The sequence below is a fragment of the Danio rerio genome, chromosome 5 (genome assembly GCF_049306965.1).
Source record: "Danio rerio strain Tuebingen ecotype United States chromosome 5, GRCz12tu, whole genome shotgun sequence".
NCBI classification, from domain to species: Eukaryota; Metazoa; Chordata; class Actinopteri; order Cypriniformes; family Danionidae; genus Danio; species Danio rerio.
The window spans coordinates 72,582,155-72,604,098 of NC_133180.1; the positions used below are offsets into that span (position 1 = coordinate 72,582,155).

General features: G+C 37.7%; 1 protein-coding gene across 1 annotated transcript in view; it reads right to left on the minus strand.

Moving 5' to 3' along the window:
* Nucleotides 1-7,130: 7,130 nt before the first annotated feature.
* Nucleotides 7,131-21,944, minus strand: part of mn1b (meningioma 1b) — a 29,150-nt gene continuing 14,336 nt past the window's right edge. Inside the window, exon 2 of the mRNA XM_001919740.9 lies at nt 7,131-9,556. Within this exon, the coding sequence (XP_001919775.2) occupies nt 9,348-9,556 (209 nt within the window). The 3' untranslated portion in view covers nt 7,131-9,347. The remainder of the gene's footprint in view (nt 9,557-21,944) is intronic.

The following is a 21,944-nucleotide window of genomic DNA, read 5'->3' on the forward strand; positions in this document are numbered from 1 at the left end:
ACAATCACTCCATCGGTCCTGCCCAGACTCGTCAGCGCTACCAAGCCGACCAATTACAGAGTTTGTGCTACGCATCATTGCGACATGTAGTTACATTTTTTTAGGGCTATGCGTTGACGTGTAGGCTGCGCCGTAGCATACGTGTGCACTTGAAGCATAAATCAGCCTTTACAACCAAGCCTCATTCTTAACACATAGCTCTACATTTCTGGAGATCGCTAAATATGTGATAGGAGCTACGTTTTTTTGCAGTTTCTGTTTTCGCGAATCCACCAGAGGGTGCTATGTACACTTTTTAAGATCTCAAATTTTTCTCACGAGTGCCGTTCGCGCTTGTTGTTATTACATAAATCCACTAGAGGCCGCTGTCAACTGACTAACCTCCTTCCCTAAACCCAACCAATAGTGTTTTCAAAAGCACTGATTGATCTGCCCACACACTTCCCTAAACCCAACCAATAGTGTTTTTTTAAAGCACTGATTGACCCACCAACCCACTTCCCTAAATCCAATCAAAAGTGTTTTTAAAAAGCACCGATTGACCAGCACCCACCCACTTCCCTAAATCCAATCAACAGTTTTCAAAACCAATCCAAAAAAAGAAAAGCCCTCGCCTGATTTTTACCACGTTTTCAGATTTTACCACATTCTCACCCTGTTTTTTACTTGTTTATTTTATTTTTGGCTTCTGTTTGTCTTACCCAATTTGTGGAACCATTCATCACCAGACTCAAACCCTGTCATTGTGGTCATCTCCTCTGCATCTCAAGTCTACATGGCGAGCCACTGGACAAACTGGTAACAGCGGGAAAGCTGTCCATACAGAGATAAGCGGTCAGCTGGTAAGCACGAAAAGGAACAGCATCATACCGCCTCGTAGTATTTGTTTTAAAAACGAAATGCAGCCATCCATACTTCTGGCTACATAATTCACGGTCTCCAGAAACGTATATAGGGCAACGTTTTCAGAATGAGCCTATATGTTGGAGATCTGATGGGTCTGCACATGTGTAAATCTGGAGACGTCTCAGACACATTGTAACATCTTAAGAATTCAGGATTATCACTTAAACAGCAGTTGAACACTAAAATATTTAGATAGAGTGACGGTTTGAGTGGAAACACATTGACGATACGCATTAAGAGACATCCTTTCAAATGAAGTATAAGAGTGTTACTGACACCTTAAAAAGTGTATAATAAAAAACTCTGTGGATCAGACGAGAGCAAGAGAGGAATGTGTGTGTGTGTGTGTGTCTTTAGGGAGGAATGAATGGAAGTATATTCTCCACTCTCTCACAGCAGCTGGAGATCATTTGCGATGCTCAATAACTTTGAATCCGTCATCCAATGTGATTACAACAGGTAACTCAGGATTTGAATTATTGCAAAGGCTAGGCATTCCTGAACAGAAACGGAAAGTCTCTAACCGCCAAAAGACAAGGATCTGTTGTATCTTCGGATTTCTGCTAATTCTTGAGGTAAAAACAACAAATAAGCAGCGGCAGTCTAAATGCAAACTTTTATTTGGACACACAAAGAAAGAGCGTCCTTTAGTTGAGGTGCACAAATATTCACACTCTATTCACCTTCTTCTTCGGGCGGGCGCAGCCATTTGAATCTTTTTGGCTCGAGACTTCCGGTCTCATACACTTCCATTCATTTTTAGACGTTAAAAACTGCTCTTACGCTGCTTGATGTTGCAAGCGGATTTTTTCTTATTATATTATTCTACTTGGTCTGTATAGTAATGCAAACATTTGTTTTTAGAGCAAGTAGTTTGACCGTTTATTATTCCTCCTTTCTCCCATAGGCAACTGAATCGGAAGTTCTAAAACAATTGCGAAAACATGCGCACTTCCGCATTTTAGAATAAGGTCAACAGAACATCTGGTAAAAAAAAAAAACAACTATAAATATTACAGTTCTTTTATTGGCTGTGGTTATAGTTTCTCTTTAAAAATCACTTTAAAGGAGACCTGTTATGCAAAATTGACTTTTATAAGGGGATTAAACACCATTGGGTGGCAACAGTGTGTGTACATAACCAACTTTTAATGTTAATCATTTATTAAGCTTATTTTTTATAATAACGCTTGATGAAAACTGTCTGCAGAAACACTTTGATTGACATTCTTGCTTTGTACGTGTCATCAGAGGGGGAAAAGCCCCACCCATTAGTGACCAGCTTAGACTCATTAGCATAGGAAGTTAGTCTTGTTTTTGAATCTGCCACTATGCTGACACACAGCATTTGTAGCTCCACCTTTTTTGAAAAGAGCACTCAAATTTGAATTTAAAGCGACATACACCAAAACTGCACAATTAGGATCAAAGGCCAAATGTAGCAGTTTTAAAGAGTTATAAAACATTATTTTATCACTGCTGCATCAAACATATCCTTAATAAGTTGGCCGTTCATTCCGGTGTGGCGACCCCAGAACAATAAAGGGACTTAGCAGAAGAGAAAATGAATGAAAATGTTTTTTCTCCTTTTTAAATATTTCCCAAATTGTGTTCAACAGAGCAAGGAAATTTTCACAGTGTGTCTGATAATATTTTTCTTTTGGAAAAAGTCTTATTTGTTTTATTTCGGCTATAATAAAAGCAGATTTTAATTTCTTAAACATCCTTTTAAGGTCACAATTTTAGCCCCTTTAAGCTATATTTGTTTTTAATAGTCTACAGAACAAACCATCGTTACACAATAACTTGACTAATTACCCTAACCTGCCTAGTTAACCTAATTAACCTAATTAAGCCTTTAAATGTCACTTTAAGCTGTATCGAAGTGTCTTGAAAAATATCTAGTCAAATATTATTTACTGTCATCATGGCAAAGATAAAATAAATCAGCTATTAGAGATGAATTATTAAAACTATTGTTTAGAAATGTGTTGAAAAATTCTCTCCGTTAAACAGAAATTGGGGAATAAATAACATTACAATCAAAATCAGAAAAGTTATTAGTTACTATAACTTTAGTTGCTAATTACTTTAACTAATGAACTAGTAACTAATAGCTTTTAAAAGTTTAAGTCATTGTATAAGCATAGTTAACCTGCAGTATATAGGTGATGTCATTGTGTACATGTTCAATGTAGTGTATTTGTGCATTAAGTGTATGTGTTGTGCTCAAAGTCTTTGGTTGGCATCACCTCTTCACAGGTCTTGAATCTCTATCAACATATTCTGCATGATCTTATTATCCATGGCTAAACCTAATACCCAAACCCAACTACTACCTTAATGGTTATCAATAAGCAGCAAATTGAAAGTTTACCCAGTAGGCACAGGACGTCAATGTGATGTCAGATTGACGTTGTACACCTACGTCATGGGGAAGTTGCAGTTTGTTTGGAAATTTTGGTTGGGTTGACGTCAGAACCCAACGTCAGACCAATGTCAATATCTAACGTCCAACCTAAAATCAACGTCTAATGATGTTACAGCTTGACGTTGTGTTGACATTGCCACTATGACGTCTATCAGACATTGGATTTTGGTTGCTAAACCTGAGGAATAAATGTCAGTATTTGACGTCAATATGACGTTGGTTTAAGGCGTTGGATTTTGGTCGCTTTCCAACACAACCTAAAATCAACCAAATATCAACGTCATTTGACATCATTATTGGACACCAAAATAACGTTGTCCTTAGACCCTGGCTAGACAATTAATTTTGGTCACCTGATATCACGACCTAAACCTAACCTAACATTAATGTCTTATGATGTTGTGTGCTTACTGGGTACTGAGGCAAATGGTTTATTCATAGTGAGAATTGTACCTTTAGATAAATTTTGACCAAATACATTTTTAAATTTCTCAAATCTCCTCTAGATAAAATAAAGCATGTAATTAAAAGGTAGTGTGAGTTAAGCAAATTCAGCACCTCTGTTAGTGACGTTAATGCAGCATTTTCACATGTTCTCTTTTTCGCTCCTGTCCGAGACATTCACCTCTGGGTCTTTGGAGGGTGGATGGAGGGGTGAGTTGATTTTGGAGAGGGGGAGGAAGCAGACTTAGGTCAACATTGTGCTACTTTCCCAAAGATGCATATCTGTCCTGAACAAACATGCGGTGTATTTATAGGAATTCGGCATCCAGCTCAAGCAGCATGGGGCCAATTGGCTTTTTAGGGTTTGCCATGCTGCAAAGCTCAGTGGGGTTTTTTTAATTAAATGATTTACACTTAGACTTAATAGGAGATGTGCCTGTGGCTAAAAATAACAGCAGCTTGCAGCTAAAGCATATGGTAAACACTTTATGCTAACTTCACTCAAATTAACAGATTAGTATTTCTCTCTGGGGAAAAGAGGATGACTGGTGAACAGTGAAAACTCCAACGCTATCTCACGGCAATTCGTAACTTGGCGAATTCGTATTAGTTTGCATGATCTCATTCATAAAAATTTGTATGATTTGCTCATCCCCCAATGACAATCGGGTTTAGGAGTGGGGTTTGGTACAATGCCCCCTTTTAAAAATCATACAATTCCACACAACAGAACTCGAATTTGTACATATTAGCTACTAAATTGACAAAACATAAAATAGTTATGTTTTTACATTGAAATACAATAGAAAGTAGCACATTTGAAAAAAAAAATGCATTCTGTGTGAACGGCCCCTATAGCTTTGTGTCCAAACGTTGGTGCCACAAACCAAGCACTGATAGAACACAAGCATGTTGTGTGTGTGCTTGCAAACGTATCATTCTGTAGCTCATTTAGTTATTGTTTAAGGTTTTTTTGGTGATTTCAGTCAACAGAGTCAGTCATCATTCATCTTCTCATCAGTAACATCAGTCTAAACAGTTTCTCTGTCATTGAGTGTAATCAGTTTGCATCTTTGTGGACACTTCCATTGCTTCACACTAAATGTTTGCTGCATTTATAAAGCATTCATGTCTTAAAGTCAGTCTGATGTGTTTTTTAACAATGCTATTTTGTGTGGACAGGATTTACAGGACTGATTATTATGGGCTGATTTATACTTCTGCATTGAGGGATCGGCGTGACCCACGGCGACCGCCTCGCTTATAGTCATTTATACTTGCATTTATACTTCTGCGTTCTATTTGTTTTGCTCTGAAATAACACTTTCGAAAAACTAGCAGGCAATAGGTTTTTATCCTCTGTGTCGAGTTTCTTCGTAGGTGTTTTATATTTTCAGAACGCTACCTTAACGTTCAAGCAGCTTAAACTCGCTCATTCAGAGACCAGAACCGGCAGAAATGCAACAATATTAATCATAAGATGAATGCAAAACAATAGTTTCCATCAAGAGCTACTCATGGGACTCGACACTTGTGAACACTCGCTTCAAAAGTTTGCTTGGCTCTCTGTCCAGCCCACACTGATCACAGCTACTAAGCTGACCAATCACAGAGTTTGCGCTATGCATCGTTGAGACGCGTAGTTATTTATTTTTTTTAATGATTATTTATTTATTGCAGAACAAAGCCAGCGTACATAGCTAGCACTCACTATATACAAGTCAAGGTTTGCATTAATTGAAAATACATAAAGAAATGAAAAATAATAGTAAAATAAAGACAATAAAATAATAAATGAATAACAATACACAGAAAAAGAAAAGCTTTGGGGTGAGAATTAGTGTAGTTACATTTATTGAGAGGTGCACGTCACGGTGCGGTGAGGGCTATGCGACCGCGCGAAGACCGCACCGGAGCATTCATGTGCACTTGACGCAGAAGTATATATGAGCCTTTATACTCCGTAATCACCGTAGACAAAAAATAAATAAACTTATGCAGTGACTGCAGGTTGAAGGAAAATAACTCGGTATAAGTATCAATATAGCACTAAAATAAACTTAAGTAAAAGTATATATTTTCTAAACTACTCATTAAACTACAATTCCTGAGAAAAACTACTGTTAAGGGGGTCACACACCACAAGCGCCGCGTAGCGCCAAGCAGCGTCATGCATTTCAGAGTTCTAAACATAGGTTTCTATCAGGGTTCACACAGCGGTGCTGCAAGTCGGTGGCGCCCAGCCATGACTCAGGACACAGTTGACAGTTCTGCCACGCCACAGAGCACCATCTGATTAGTTTCATTTTAAATACCATGCGAATGTGCGCGTCTGGTGTGTGATACTTTCAACTGTCATGTGTGCGCCATGTCACGAGGCTGAGCGGCGCATCCGGTGTTTGACGCCCTTTACCATGATTAACATTTGTAATTCCATAATTTACAGCACAGCAAGTAATAAGTGCAAAAACATAACTTGACATTTGTTTTGATAATGCATATTTGCATTTTGTACAAATGTGAAATAGTTAAAAAGTTAATAAATTTCTACTTAAAACCTATGGTGGCATTTCAATATTTGATATAAACCAATAGTGCAGTGGCACGGTGGCTCAGTGGTTAGCACTGTTGCCTCACAGCAAGAAGGTCACTGGTTCAAGACCCAGCTGGGTCAGTTGTCATTTCTGTGTGGAGTTTGCATGTTCCCCCCGTGTTAGTGTGGGTTTCCTCTGGGTGCTCTGTTTTCCCCCACAGTCCAAAGAGATGCGTTATATGTGAATTGAATAAACTAAATTGGCCGTAATGTATGTGTTTGTGTGTGTGTGTGAATGAGTGCCTTGCACGTAGTTGTGCATTTATACTTCTGCATGCTGTTTGTTGTACTCTGCAATAACACTTCCGAAACGCTAGCTAGCAGCAGGCTGTCGAGTCCCTTATGAATGCTACCTTAATGTACAAGTAGCTCAAACTCGCTCATTCAGATGTGGGAACTGGTGGACATGCAACAACTTTAATCATAAGGTAAACACAAATCAAAAGTTTCCATCTGGAGCTCCTTCACAGGATCGACACTTGAACAATCCCTCCATCAGGCTTACTCGTCAATGTTACCAAGCCGGCCAATCACAAAGCTTGCGCTATGCGTCTTTGCGATGTGTAGTTAAATTTTTCAAGAGGGGCGCATCAGCGTCAGCCACGACGAGGGCTATGTGACTGCGCTAAGGTTGCGCCTGACCATACATGTGACATTGAAGCAGAAGTTTAAATCAGGCTGTAGCCGAATGAATGAATATTGCATAGTGCAAAATACAACTTAATACAAAATACAACTTTTCAAATCACAAGTGTCACCATTAACATCATATTTATTGTTATTTAGTTACTCAATAAAACATATACATATATATACAATATGCAGGAAAACAGACAACTGCACTTTACATATTACTTTAAAAAATGAAAAGAAAGAAAGAAACAAAAAAAAAGGATCTCCACATTGTCATTATTATAACCTTCCATCTAACCCTTTTCAGGTCAATTGAAGCATGTTTCTAAAGAGTATAAGATTGCCTAAAAATTACATGTGCAATACCAATGTTCTGGTTTCTACTTGTTATCCATTTAACATCAAAAGAACATTTCCTCTTAACCATGTGGCATACCAGTACTGAAGCATTGATTTCCATTGTGTTATAAAAGGGATTGTTTATGTTTTTCTATAGTTCCCTGCAGGCACACAACATCATAAGACATTAATATTAGATGAGATTTAGGTCATGACGTCAGGAGACCAAAATTCAATGTCTAGCCAGCGTCTAACGACAACAACATTTTGACGTGCAGTATCGATGTCAAATGACGTTGATATTTGGTTAATTTTAGGTTGTGTAGGAAAGTGACCAAAATCCAATATTTGATAGATGTCATAGTGCTAACGTCCCCACAACATCAAGGTGTAACATGATTAGATGTGGATATTTGGTTGATTTTAGGTCGATTTTAGGTTGGACGTTTGACATTGAGTTCTGATGTCAACCCAATTTTAATTTCCAAACAAAATCCATCATCCCCACGATGTTGGGGTAGGTTGGGATACAACGTCAATATGGCGCCTTGTTGACATCATGTGCCTGCAGGGTTCATTAAAAAATGTTAAAATTGATACTGCGTCATTAATTACAACCCAGACTCATTCTGAAAACGTATCTCTATATACATTTCTGGAGAGCACCAAATACGACCAAGGACCTATGTTTTTTTTTGCAGTTTTTGTTTTCGCGAATCCACCAGAGGGCACTGTGTACACTTTTTGAGTGCCATTCGTGCCTGCTGTTCTCGAGTAAATCCACCATAGGCCGTTGTCGTCTGACTGTCCACCCTCCTCCTTCCCTATACCCAACCAATAGTATTTTCCAAAGCAACGATTGACACGTCCACCCACTTCCCTAAACCCAACCAACAATTTTCAAAAGCAAACCAGAAAAAAAAAAACCCTCGCCTGATTTTTACCATGTTTTCAGATTTTACCACATTCTCGCCATTTTATTTACTTGCTTTATTTTATTTTTTGGCTTCTGTTTTTGTCTTTCCTGCTTTCTGGAACCGTTTTTCCCCAACGTCGTGGTCAACTCTTCATGGCATCTCAAGTCCGTCAACATACATGGTGAGCTAACAGGACAAACTGGTAACATTGGGAATGCCTTCCAAAATGAGGAAATTGGTCACCTTTTCATTTACAAAATAATATACCACCATACCTAATGATTTACATAATTAACGATCTCTAGAAACATATATAGGGCAATGTTTTCAGAATGAGCCTATGTTGATTAATTAGTATGTTTTACAGCTACGTTTTGTAGTTTAAATATTAGCAAAGTAATTAGATAATTACACATGGCAAGTTTGATGTAATATGGTTTGGAATATTCGACTTCAGCTCGCAACCCTCAATCAAAAAAAAGTTAGATTTTTGGCCCTTTATAAGAAAGAGTTTGGGCACCCTTGTTTTAGAGTAACCAAAAATGTTGTGGTAAAGCTGATGGTGGATCATTGAATTTCCATTAAACGTCTTTTAAAAGGATTTCCTTGACACTTTTACTCATTTCCCAAAAAGCCAGCAGGCTGTACAGCTCACGATGACCAAATTTCAAAGCACTCTTCTGTCTCTCCATAACAAAAGAATGACTTGCCCTGAGGGTGAGAGGTCAGAAAAAGATCCTAGATCTGAGACAAAATCTGGGTTATTTGATAAGAAGGAACAATAAACGGGGGAAAAAGAAAGAAATTGAAAGAATGCGCAAAAAACTTGATGGATAGAATAGCCATCAGAACATACAGAGGTCTGGAAATACAGCATCAGTACTGGTATACTGTTATCTGGTCTTATGCCTCCCAAAATACCACCCTACAGAAAGACTCGCTGTGATCATTTTTGTTTTCTACAAAAAAAAGGGGGGCACAGATTTTCCTGACAAAGAAACATTGATTAATCCTGACTCCGTGTAAAAAGGGAAGTCTTGTTTCTGTGTCCTCATCGTGGAAGTTCTTTTTCTGCTATTTATCTTCAAGTCAACGCAGCTACGAATGTCCCAAACCGATTCGAGATGTCCGAGTGCAGGGAACGCCATGAAGGAACAGGCCCTCCGCGTCCCTTTGACTCCCCGAGTTCATCTGTGCAATGGACTGACAGGCACTGGAGATGAGAACCCATACCTCCAGCGGTCCCAGAGGAACCTGCTCCTCCTCCGCTCTTATTTTGAGTGAGGTCTGCCTCTGAAATAGGGAAAAGGAAAAGAACGAAGACATCAGTTGTGATTGACAGTTGACGTTACATTGTTTTGCCAGTAGATGGCAACCGAGATTGTCATATATGCAGGGCCAGACAGAATCTGCAAACATTTTCTGCTTTTTCTGTGCAGAATTTGGTAAAAAGCTGTGGAGTGATATTAGGAATATAGTATCTAAAAACAAAGAATGATAGAAGAAAGGATACCTTTTATTTAAGCTTTACAACATACGTACAATTAGACAAATTAACTACTTAAGTAAAAATTAAATTAACTTAAGTAAATTTTTGTAATTTAATATCCGTTATTTTACAGTAAATTTCTGTAATTTAATGGCCGTTATTTTACATTTTTTCGGCACTGCAGCTGTAAAAAAAAAATATTTTTCTTACAGTGTACAAATCATTCTACGGACTACAGATCCAGTCATGCACCACTCACACGCACCTGTTCCAGATTCCGCTGATTGCACACACACACAGCCAGAGGATTGTTACAGACTGAATACAAGGACTATTTATACAGCACACACACACACACACACACATCAGTGCTGAGTCTTATTTATTTCCCTTATTTAAACTGGGGTCGCCACACCACCAATTTTAGCATATCAAATTCACCTGTACCACATGTCTTTGGACTTGTGGGGGAAATCGGATCATCCGGCGGAAATCCATGCGAACATGGAGAGAACATTCAAACTCCACACAGAAATGCCAAGTGACCTAGCTGAGGCTCGAGCCAGTGACCTTCTTGTTTGAGGAGAACATGCTACCCACTGCGCCACCCCCTTGTTTTACTGTTACTGTGAACATTATGATGCTTTTCCCTTGCCTTGCTTTGACGTCTTTTGACCCTCGCCTTGTTTGTTTGTTTACATTGTATGTCGCGGGGATGGACCACTCGTCTGTTATTTAACCATGACTCTTGATTCCCTGTATACATCTGTTTGCCCCTGTTTTGATCGTTGCTTGCCTGACGATATCTGTGTAATAAACCTGCATTTGGATCCACACTTCCTTGTCAGCATTCTGTCACATAACAATTACTTAACAATCTGTATTGTAAATACCTCATAGACACATTGCATATTAGGCAATAAAGTGACTGAAAATAATATAAAAACTGAATAAATATATATGTACCCAAATTTCATAAATTTTCATAAAATTTCATAAAGTTCATACACTGGGCTATGGAAATCTGTGGATTTCTCTAAGCATATATTTTGTATGAACCTACTTACGAGCCAGTTGTAAAGACTTTTATTTTGAAAACCACCAAAACCAGCACTGTCACCATCATTAGTCCTGAATAAATGCATCAGTTAGCAAGATTATTAGCAAAAAACAAATATTACAGAACGTAACGCAATAAAGTCAATATTCCTTTGTTGTAAGATTTAAAATTTACCATTAGAAAATGGACTGTTAACTGGAGATGTGAATCCATGAAGTGTTACTTCATACAAAATTAATTTTAGACGATAAAATTACTAAACTATCATTTATTAAAAAAAATAATAAAAACAAGTAACAAAAAAAAGGCTGTTTTAGGACCTTTGACCTTGTTTGACCTAATTTATGTGCATAATGACTCTAGGAAAGAATTGACCCACATGTCGATGCCCTGCCCCCCTTCTTATTTGAGCCACAAAACCAAATCCATACCCAGGTTTATAAGAGGCTGTATTCAAAATGTCACAGCGAAAGGTGAAAGGTGAGACAGGGAATTGCATTAATTTTATACACAATCCACATCGTTAATAGTTTTTAACATACAAACAGATGTTCAAAAAAATAATAAAACTTGTTAAAAAAATCTTTGGAAATGCTTGTTTTAGGTTTGTAGATTATCTTAAATCATCGTTTACATTAAAAGTGCCATATTAAGCTACAGAATACAGTTGAAGTCAGGATTATTAGCCCTCCTGAACATTTTTGTTTAACGCAAAGAAGACACATTTCGAAACATAATACTTTTAATAACTCATTTCTAATAACTCATTTCTTTTAATACATAACTTTTGACTAGATATTTTGCAAGATAGTAGTATTCAACTTAAATATACATTTAACCTTAACTAGGTTAATTAGGCAAGTCATTGTATAACAGTGGTTTGTTCTGTAGACAATTGGAAAAAATTATAGCTTAATGGGGCTAATAATATTAAACGTGAAATGGTTTTAAAAAAATTTAAAACTGCTTTTATTCTTGCCGAAATAAAACAAATCAGACTTTCTCCAGAAGAAAAAATATTATAGGAAATACTGTAAAAAATTCCTGAATCTGTTAAAGATCATTTGGGAAATATTTACAAAAAAAAAAAATAAAAAACCACAGGAGGGGGAATAATTCTGACTTCAACTGTGAGTGTGTAAAACATAATTCTAGCCAATTTTTCTTTCCATACTTTCAGTTTAATGGCATCTTAATGGCATTCATGTTGTAAATTAAGTTGTCATAAATAATAATGACATCGGACATGTCGAATATATTAAAGGTAAAACTGTAAATCTTAGCTAAATGTTTTTTAAATGAATATTCAGCAAATTAAAAATGTGTGACAGTCATCTCTGCTCTCTCCTACAGACAAACACCTTTACACACACACACACACACACACACACATGCGCTAACACTAACACACAGCCATTTTGAGAGACGGGCGCCTGGTCTCGCCCTCGAGCCTGTCTGGACCAGTACTGCAGAAAGAAACGGTAAGGTGTAGAGAAAGGTCAGTAACCCGAACCCATCCCCCAAACCCTGAGGAGAGAGGACACAAATAAAGGGGAAAGGAATCTAGAGAGGAGACATTTGTGGTAAAAAAAAAAAAAAGGTGGGATTGTATTTCCTAACACCATTAATACAAACAAAAGCACCCTGATCTTACGAGGAATTATAAATATTTTACATTTTGTCAGTTTAGTGGCTAATTCGTACAAGCTTAGTTGTACGAAAGTGTATGATTTTAAAAGGAAACCCAACACCTAAACCCGATTAATTCATGTAGTTGAGCAAATCGTACTAAATCAAATGAATAAGATCGTACAAATTTATACCAATTAAATAAAAAGTTTCGAATGAGATAGTGTTGAAAAACAACAACTCATTTCATTTGATTTACCGTTAATCGAATACGTTTGAGTAAAACATGACTTTTTGTTTTATTTACTGGTGACAGTGATTATTTTAACTACTTCTATAAATATAAAAAATGCACAATACCAATGTTTAACTTCAGAAGAGCTCTAAAGAATCAGTATTCTTATGCTGTGTTCACACCAGATGTATCATGCGTAAAAAAATCTCGCTATTTGCGCATCAAAGTTTTCGCCATTTGCGCATCAAAGTCACTTCATTTGCGTGAAATTCACTTCACAGCAGACAAGGATTCTGTGATGGACAGGGCTTCTGTCTGCCTGGTGACTCTAGTTTCATTGCTAAATGGCTAGCATGGTTTTTATTGAGAGAATAGCTGTGTTTATGTGCTTTAGGAAGGCTGAAAAACAGGGTAGATTCGTTCGGTGCCATGTCTGAGTCCACTGAATCCTTTCTGAGGAGCACCCAGCTCTGTGAGTTCATCAACTCCTCCAGAAACTACACCTGAATGATGGAAACTTTCAGCGGTGCTTTCAACTGAGCCGAGTCCAATTTGAAGAGATGTTGTCTGCTGTCGGCACGAGGATTTCCCCTCGAAACACCTACAACAGGCGCTACGTCATAATCACGGGGCTACAAGAGAGAGCTCCTGATTGGGTAACGCTACTGATTGGTTAACGCCAACTCAAGCGATTCGTGCAAATTGCTCAATTCACACAAATCGCATGATTCGCATCGCCTCATTCGTGTCAAATATTAGCATTTTACTTTTTACACACCTGATAAACTCAGAGAATCAAAATTTTCAAAAGCCGAAATTAAAAGACCGGATTTATAGGTGTATGTTTGAGAGTTAAACTGAATTTAGTTTTATTTACTAATGACAGTGATTATTAAATCTAAATGGTAAATAAAATGTCACAACATCGATGTCAATTTTAAAAGGTTATATCGCATTTTATACAGCACAATACCAGTGTTTTAACCTCACAAGTTAAAATTTCAGTATTACGTGGAATAATAAATGAAAACAAATTCAAATTAAAATTTATTTTGATTTTCTATATGATCAAAACATTAAGGATTGTTATCAGACAAATTTTACTCTTAACACACACCTAACAAATCCTGAGAAACTGAGAATTTGCAAGTGGCCTCAAATATACATATACCACCCCCTCATCTTCACATGCCTTAGGCAATAACACACACACACACACACACACACACACAAGCACACGCACACAGTCCTTCTCTTGTCATACGTCCTGCAGAGTCTGCCAATAGTCCATGATAGCTGGGCACAGCAGGCTGCTCACAGCCTGGATAAGCAACCAAGCATCCCTCCCCACCCAGCACACACGCTTACACACACACACACACATACACTTAGAAACTGCTCCCCCAAACACAGACACACACACAATCATATATACATAGAGAGAGAGATAGAAAGAGCAATGTGACAACTGTGCAGCCCCAAAACACACACACACACAAACACACTGTAAAACACTACTAATGTATGCATTAAAGAGGCTCAGTGCCCATGCCAAAACACAGCAGCCAAGGATGATACACATAATATGATGTCCTTGATGTACTTTAATCTTTAAAGCCACACATAACATATCCTTTAAAAAAATGCAGTTTTAAATTTTAGTATTAAAATCAGCTTCCAGAAATGATCAGATGTGCACCAACATTAGGCATGTTCAAATCAAGACTGAAAACACATCTGTTTAGCTGTGCCTTTACTGTATGAGCACTGTGCTACGTCCGACAGATTGCACTATTATGTTTTTTCGTTTTCTTTTTCATTCTTTTATAACCTATTTTAACACATTTTAAATTGTTTTTATCTGTTTTTAATCATTTTTATTTTCTGCATTTTATGTCCTAAACTTGTCTTTTTTATTCCTGTTTATGTAAAGCACTTTGAATTGCCACTGTGTATGAAATGTGCTATATAAATAAACTTGCCTTGCCTTAATATAAAATAAATAGCAAATTAAATTTGACATTTTAAATAAACTAAAATACATTCAATAATGCGTTAAAGAAAAACACTTTAAATAATTTTTTTATTGTTTATGTATTGAATGAGGATGCTTTATCTAATATTTAAATGTGCTCAATTGCTATTCTATTAAAGTTTATTCAAATGGTAATGACAACAGAACATGAGTTGCTCTAGAAATATATTTTTATTATGACAAAAAAAGCAAAAAAAAAAAAAAAAAGTACACTGAATAAAAAATAGTTATGTTTTTTTTAGATCTAGCCCGCTCCACAATTCACACATTACTGTCTGGCTAGTTTATTTCCTATACTTATGCTAAAAAGGCAACAATGATCCAACCTTCCTGACCATTATCACCAGTAAAGCCTAGAAAAACAGGCCATCAGTATATTGTAAACCGATGGGTTTATATATTCTTTTACAGGTTGGAAAGAAATAATTTATTCATTAATTATAGTTTTGTAACTATTAAATTGTTTTAAATTCAATAATTGTAATATATACATCAGTGTAAAGCCTATAAATGGTGGTAAAAACATATTTCTGTGATTGTGTACCTGGTCCCCACTTTTGCCATGGCCTCTTTTGACTTTAACAAATGTGTCCCTCAGGTTTTTCCAAACCTTTTAACAAAAACTTTCCTCCTTTCCTACGGCTGTTGCAATTTTTAGCCAGGAATTATTGATCATCTGGTTATTTCTATGATCACGCATCATAAAGATGTATGTACAGTCATATTGTTTCAGACAAAATCTCTTTAGTGATTAATATTCAACTCAAAGCAGTTGTGGCACCACGCAAACTGTTTACTCAAATCACAAAAAAAATCATGCGCTCCGCTGACCGAAATCATGTCGCGCACCCAAAGGGAACCTCCGCAAACTCATCGATGACATCACATTCGCCGGGTGCACTCAAGCGAACTAGCGAGCACGTCGAGTATAAACCAGGCTTAAGTTGGCGGTTCATTCTGCTGTGGCGACCCCTGATTAATAAAAGGACTAAGCCGAAAAGAAAATGAATAAATGAAAACTGCTAATTTTTATGACAAAAGTCGTCACACTTTATTTTAACGTACAGTTCACGCTATTAACAAATCAATAACTAAGACTTTTAGCTCAATGAATACTTACTAGCGGCTTAATAATAGTTAGTAAGGGCCTACTCACACTATGCCATCCGTACCGTGCTCAGTCCCGTTTCCCGGATCGTTTGAGAAGTGTGAGTGCGCTGAATCGGGCTCAAGCACGGTTCACTTGGCCGGCCCTGGCCCGGTTGGAAGAGGTGTGCCTGAGCGCGGTTCACTTGGGCTTTGGCGCGGTACGCTTGTGTGTGAGTGCAAAACATGCCAAAGCCCGAAACTGAAAGCGAGACGTGACTTTTAAAGGGCTGTTTCATATGGATTTATTAATCATTCTTACTGTTCAGTGAACGCAAACTGCCGTAGTTTATTAAAGACGCAAACCCCTCACTTGACGACAGCTGCGCGCCTTCAGCAGACCTCCTCATTCCTGCAGCACGAGAGCTTTATGATTGTTTATGAGCACCAAAAGTGGCGGATCTGTTCGGCGAAATATCTGACTGCGTGTCCCCGCATCCCTAAGGACTGTTTGGCGAAATATTTGACGGCATATCAAACGACTGAAACGATATAACTAGAGAAATCTCCACTGTGCTGCTGAGTGAGAGAGTGCTTCTCACTGAACAGCGCACCAGCGATGACGTAAATGTGCCGAAGCCCGTTTGTGGTGTGAGTGCGGGCCCTCGGGTGAGACGGGAGGGGGGACAAGCGTGCTTTGGCCCGGTTCGAGGCAACTGTACCTAGTGTGAGTACGGCCTAAGGTAGTAGTTGGGTTTGTGTATGAATTAGGGATGTAAAAATAAGATCACACTTTAGAAGTGCTAATAAACAGTTAACATCTTAATAATAGGCAGGTTATAAGCCAGTAGTAGATAGTGTGAATTGTAACTTAAACTAAAGTGTTACCCAAAAAAATGTTCAGAAAGACAATACGATTGCCACTTTCTTCTCATTTTTGCACACACACATCGTAGTAGTGAACTTTATTTGTTATGGGCTTCGCCATACTGCTGCAGTATACAATAATAATAATCATGATAATTAAGATAAATCCTTATAAGAGAACCCACTAAAACAGGTACAAAATATTTCTTGTATCGGTTCAACCAATACTTAGGGACTCAATGTACACTACCTGACAAACGTCTTGTCTGGATCCCAGTTATAAGAGCAAAAAATAATAACTTGACTTTCTTGATCACTTGGAAAAGTGGCAGAAGGTATAGATTTTTCAGATGAATAATCTGTTGAACAAATACTGCAGAAGGCCTACTGGAACCTGGATGGACCCAAGATTCTCAGAGAAATCAGTCAAGTTTGGTGAAGAAATAATCATGGTTTGGGGTTACATTCAGTATGAGGCGTGCAGGAGATCTGCAGAATGTATAAGATATCAGAGATATCAAGACATTTGTGCTGCCCATTACATTGCAAGGATAGCGCTCCTTCTTATACTTCAGCCTCCATATCAAAGCTCCTGAAAGCAAAGAAGATGCTCCAGGATTGGCCAGCCCAGTAACCAGACATGAACATTATTGAGCATGTCTGGGGTTAGATGAAGGAGGCATTGAAGATGAATCCAAGGACTCTTGATGAACTCTGGGAGTCATGCAGAGCGCATCCTTTGCTGTTCCAGATGACTTTATTAAGTTATTTGAGTCATTGCGGAGATGTATGGATGCAGTCCTCCAAGCTCATGGGAGTCATACACAATTTTCATCCTGTTTCCTTTGCAGCATGACTTTATATTCTATACTGTGCATTATTTCTGTTAAATGACAAGACTTTTGTCTAAGCAAAGTCAGACTTTACTCTCCTAATTAAATAATTCAAAATCAAGGCATGATCATATTTTATTTAGCTAAAATACGCATAATCTACAGGCGTTTGCCTTTCAAATAAGCCACTTCTGATACCAAATGATCAACTAGAAGTCATTATTATTTGCTGTTCCTAGAACTTGGAAAGGCGACAAGACTTTTATCAGGTAGCGTATATATGTCTGTTCAATTCTGATCAGAAAATATTACCGAATTTACCAATTCAATGCACTGAACGCCAAATATCTAGGGATTTCACAGAAAAGATGCTAATTTTGATCCACACATTGCCTCTTTAATTGCTATCCGCCAGAGGATTTGCTAAAGACTTATTTGGAGGTTTGAAAGCTGAAATCCTCCTTCCTGCAGAAATCTTGTGGGAGGTTTGAGTTCAGCCAGGCACAGTCTTTGTCTCTCTCGCTTTTTTTTTTCCCTCTCTCTATTTTTTTCTCTCTCTCTCCCCTCCCCCCTCCACCAGCACACTCAATACTTGGGGAACTAATACACATATCAGCAAAATGACAAGTGATTTACTGCTGCGAGACATAAATCCTCTGACTGCAGAGTAGAGGAAATGACATGAAGTGACTGTCTAATCTTATGTTTTTATTCTAAAACATGCATAATAATACACTGAAAAGTATTACCGCCACGCTAAATATTACAAATGATTTCAGTACTGATTTTTAATAACATTTCAATCATTTGTATTCACACATTTATTTTGGCCACAGTTTATTTTAATTTACAAGTCACAATTCAAGACCTTTTGCTCAATAAGACACTCATTTGCTGTTTTTTAAAATTATTTTATGTCTATTGTGAACACTCAATTGAGTACAATCATACAGCATTTCAAGGTACATTTGAAACTCATTGCATTATTGTCGGGTGTATTAACATTTATTCATTTTCTTTTCAGCTTAGTCCCTTTTTTAATCTGAGGTCGCCACAGTGGAATGAACCGACAACCTATCCAGCATATGTTTTACGCAACGGTTGCCCTTCCAGCTGCAACCCATCTCTGGGAAACATCCATACACACTCATTCACACTCATACACTACAGACAATTTAGCCTACCCAATTCACCTGTACCGCATTTGGACTGTGGGGGAAATTAACTACACAGTAGTACTCAAATTTTGTAAATCCTAAAATAAAAAAAAAGCGCATGAAGAGAAATAAAAATAAAAATAGAAGCACAATTTACATCAAGGGAGAGAACGCATGGCATAATATAATTCCTTCCAGAATAATCTTAACTGACCATCTTCATTATACACATAGGGATATCACACAATACAATATGAATATGCATAACCGCATACATGTACACACATTAGCATATATTTATCTATCAGTTCAACATCTTCTATTGGTTTATAGCAACAAAATTAAGTATACTAACTATAACAGTCTCCAGCATCATCTAGTTATTTCGGAGCCGTTTTGACAGGAGCAGTGATGTTCATGACGCGTCCAAGCATTTATATCTCAGAATTTATTTTATTTGTCTTACAAATGCTACAAACAAACACGGTCAAAAAACGGTTTCCCCGCTACTCCTGCCAGCTGATCACCCATCACCTGTGAGCCCTTCTGTAAGCAGGTGAGCTGACGTGACATATAGGCGGAGTTATTCTATATCATTAAACAACTCAATCAGTGACACAGAATAATACTTTATAATATTATTAATCTTAATCAATCATGCAACAAATAAACAAATAAAACATAAATATATATAAATATCACAAATGGCCCCAACACTAACTAAAATATATTCAACCCATTTCCTCCATTCCTCCAACAAATCCTTTTTTAAATTGACAACAAAAGTGATTTCCATTGTGTGGATCTCAATAGTTGCATCTATATAGTTATTTAGCGTTGGTCGCTCTTGCTGTAGCATATCTGTCAACCCTCCCATTTTCTCTGGATTCCCCTGTATTTCACAGTTCTTTCCTGCTATCATCCCGTAAAGGTATTTTCTCATATTTCTTCCGTATTTTCAGTCTTACTCTGAAGGGTGACAAATCAACATTAAAGAGCTGATCCTCCCTATACGCAACCCATACCACCGAACCAGCAGGGGACGCCCCTTGCTCTTAAAGGGTCACGAAACACCAAAACACATGAGCTGTTGACAGTTGTATATGTGTCCCACACTGCTATAAACACTATTAGGACACCTATATTTCACTAAAAAGTGTAAATTAGTTGTTTTTGCGTTATTTCAAGCAAATTCGTACTTCCAGTTTGAAACGAATTTTTGAAGCTGCGTCATGGTCACGACATATCAGCGTGTATTCCAGCGTGCAGACTGGACGTCTGTGCCAGAGTGTGTCTTATTACGTCTTACAGTGTGATGCATTAATGCATGAGTAAGGCTTGGTTCAAACCAATCAGCGCGCTCTATTGTGCAACTTCATTAATATTCATTACTGTCACAGTGTTTAGAGACGCCACGTTGTGTTGGCAAAACAAGCGTGAAGTGTTGCTTTTATAGTTTGCTGCAGTTAAGTTTCGTTTTCATTTTCTCTCTGTGAGAGCTCACGTGTTGATTACAGTGTAGGCGACGCTCGACAACAATAACTTACGTGTCTAAGGAGGAACATTGTTTACCTGAGAGCTGTTCTCATCTCCAAACGCTGAGATCCGGATTCGCTTGTAGTATTCTCTTCATAAAGACGCGGCTCTAGTTGCTGGTGATTGTCCTGTCTCTACAGATTTGGTAAGTGAGCGACCAGTGCTCTTTGTTTACTCAGTTTGTTCGTATCGAACTAAGTTAACCATTGCACCGAGTGTAAACATGTTAGCACCACAACCAAACTTTAACCTCGTGTAGGATTTTTACCGCATTTAGTGACCGGAATAACACACGCGGCTTTCTGACGCTACCTGCCGTGTGCATCTAAGTTTCCGGGAAATGCTGAGGTTTTTTTTCTCTTATTCGCCGTGCGGTATCAAACACTGCATTAAAAATACACGCTTAGAGCAGTTCCTCGAATCAAATATCTCGTTTGTCGCGAGGGGCATGATTGAATTCCCTGAATGAAAGAGCCAAACTGCAGTTAAAGTCCGCCATTTAATAATTTGGCAAATAATTCGACTACAGATGTCCATGTAGGTGAAACACCATCACTTTCTCCTGTGTGTATGTGTGTGTGTGTGTGTATTTTGACTCTGAAACTCACGCGTGCCCAAATACACACTCTCACACTCTCACACTTTTCTTCCTCCGACACTCCCCCCTAAACAGAGCTGGACACGCCCACTTTTCTGACTTTTTCCAAAGTAGAGGTGTGAAAACACCCTGCTGAAACGAGGGGTTTTCATGGCCCTTTAAATGTGAGTCTGTTCTGTGCTTTCGCTTTGTTTAGGCACGAAAACACTTTATAATAAATATAAAAACGGCAGGATTTCCTTTCTTTACAGATTACGTCTCCCCTTCATATGCAATCCTCAAAACAGTCATATAGCAATGTGTGACTGTCAGCTGATACGCTCCATATTGATAAATAGATGCTGTTTCACAAAAGGACTCTGTAGACGAGATTTGAAGCGGAGCGAGTTTTAGGTGCGTGTTTAAACAGACATACACATAATTAATAATAATCTTACATCTTAAGATATCGATCTTGTTGGAGTTGTTTTCAAACACAAATAATTTCATCCTAAATGAGCATAAAGTTAGGAAAGCAGTCGAATGCTTTCATTATAATGTTAGATGTGTGCAGTTTTGGAGTGACATCTCTTATTTAATGTAATCAAACAAACAAATCTAAATAAGATTCATTCTTTGCTCTTTAATCAGAATGTGTAAGTTATACAGTGAAGAAACGGCTAATGAGATTTGATAGCTTGATTGTATTTCATTGTAATAGCTATTAATTTTAATTAGCTGTTTGCTAATGTATGGTATTTGCTGCTAATGTACTATTTTTTTCTTTTGTAAATAATAATAATAAAACATATTACTGACCATTTAACTGTTTATTTACAATAAAACAGCTCCAAATGAACATATTTAGCAATTTAGGGATTTTTTTAAGGGGTCGTCGGAGGAATCCCTTATTATGGTGGGCATATCCTTTTTGTCACATCCCAATGTTGACAGGTGTAGCCATTTGCGTGTGATTGCTTTTTTACTGGCAGACATGAGAGCACGCATCAGGTATTTATTGTCTGCCTTTATTGTATCTGGATCCACACAGCCAAAATGTAACAACTTGGTTTCTAGAGGTATATCTAAGTCAAATATATGTTCAAGAGCCTCCTGTATTTCTTTTCAACATTCTTGAATATACAAACATTCCTAAACTATATGATAATGGCTAGCT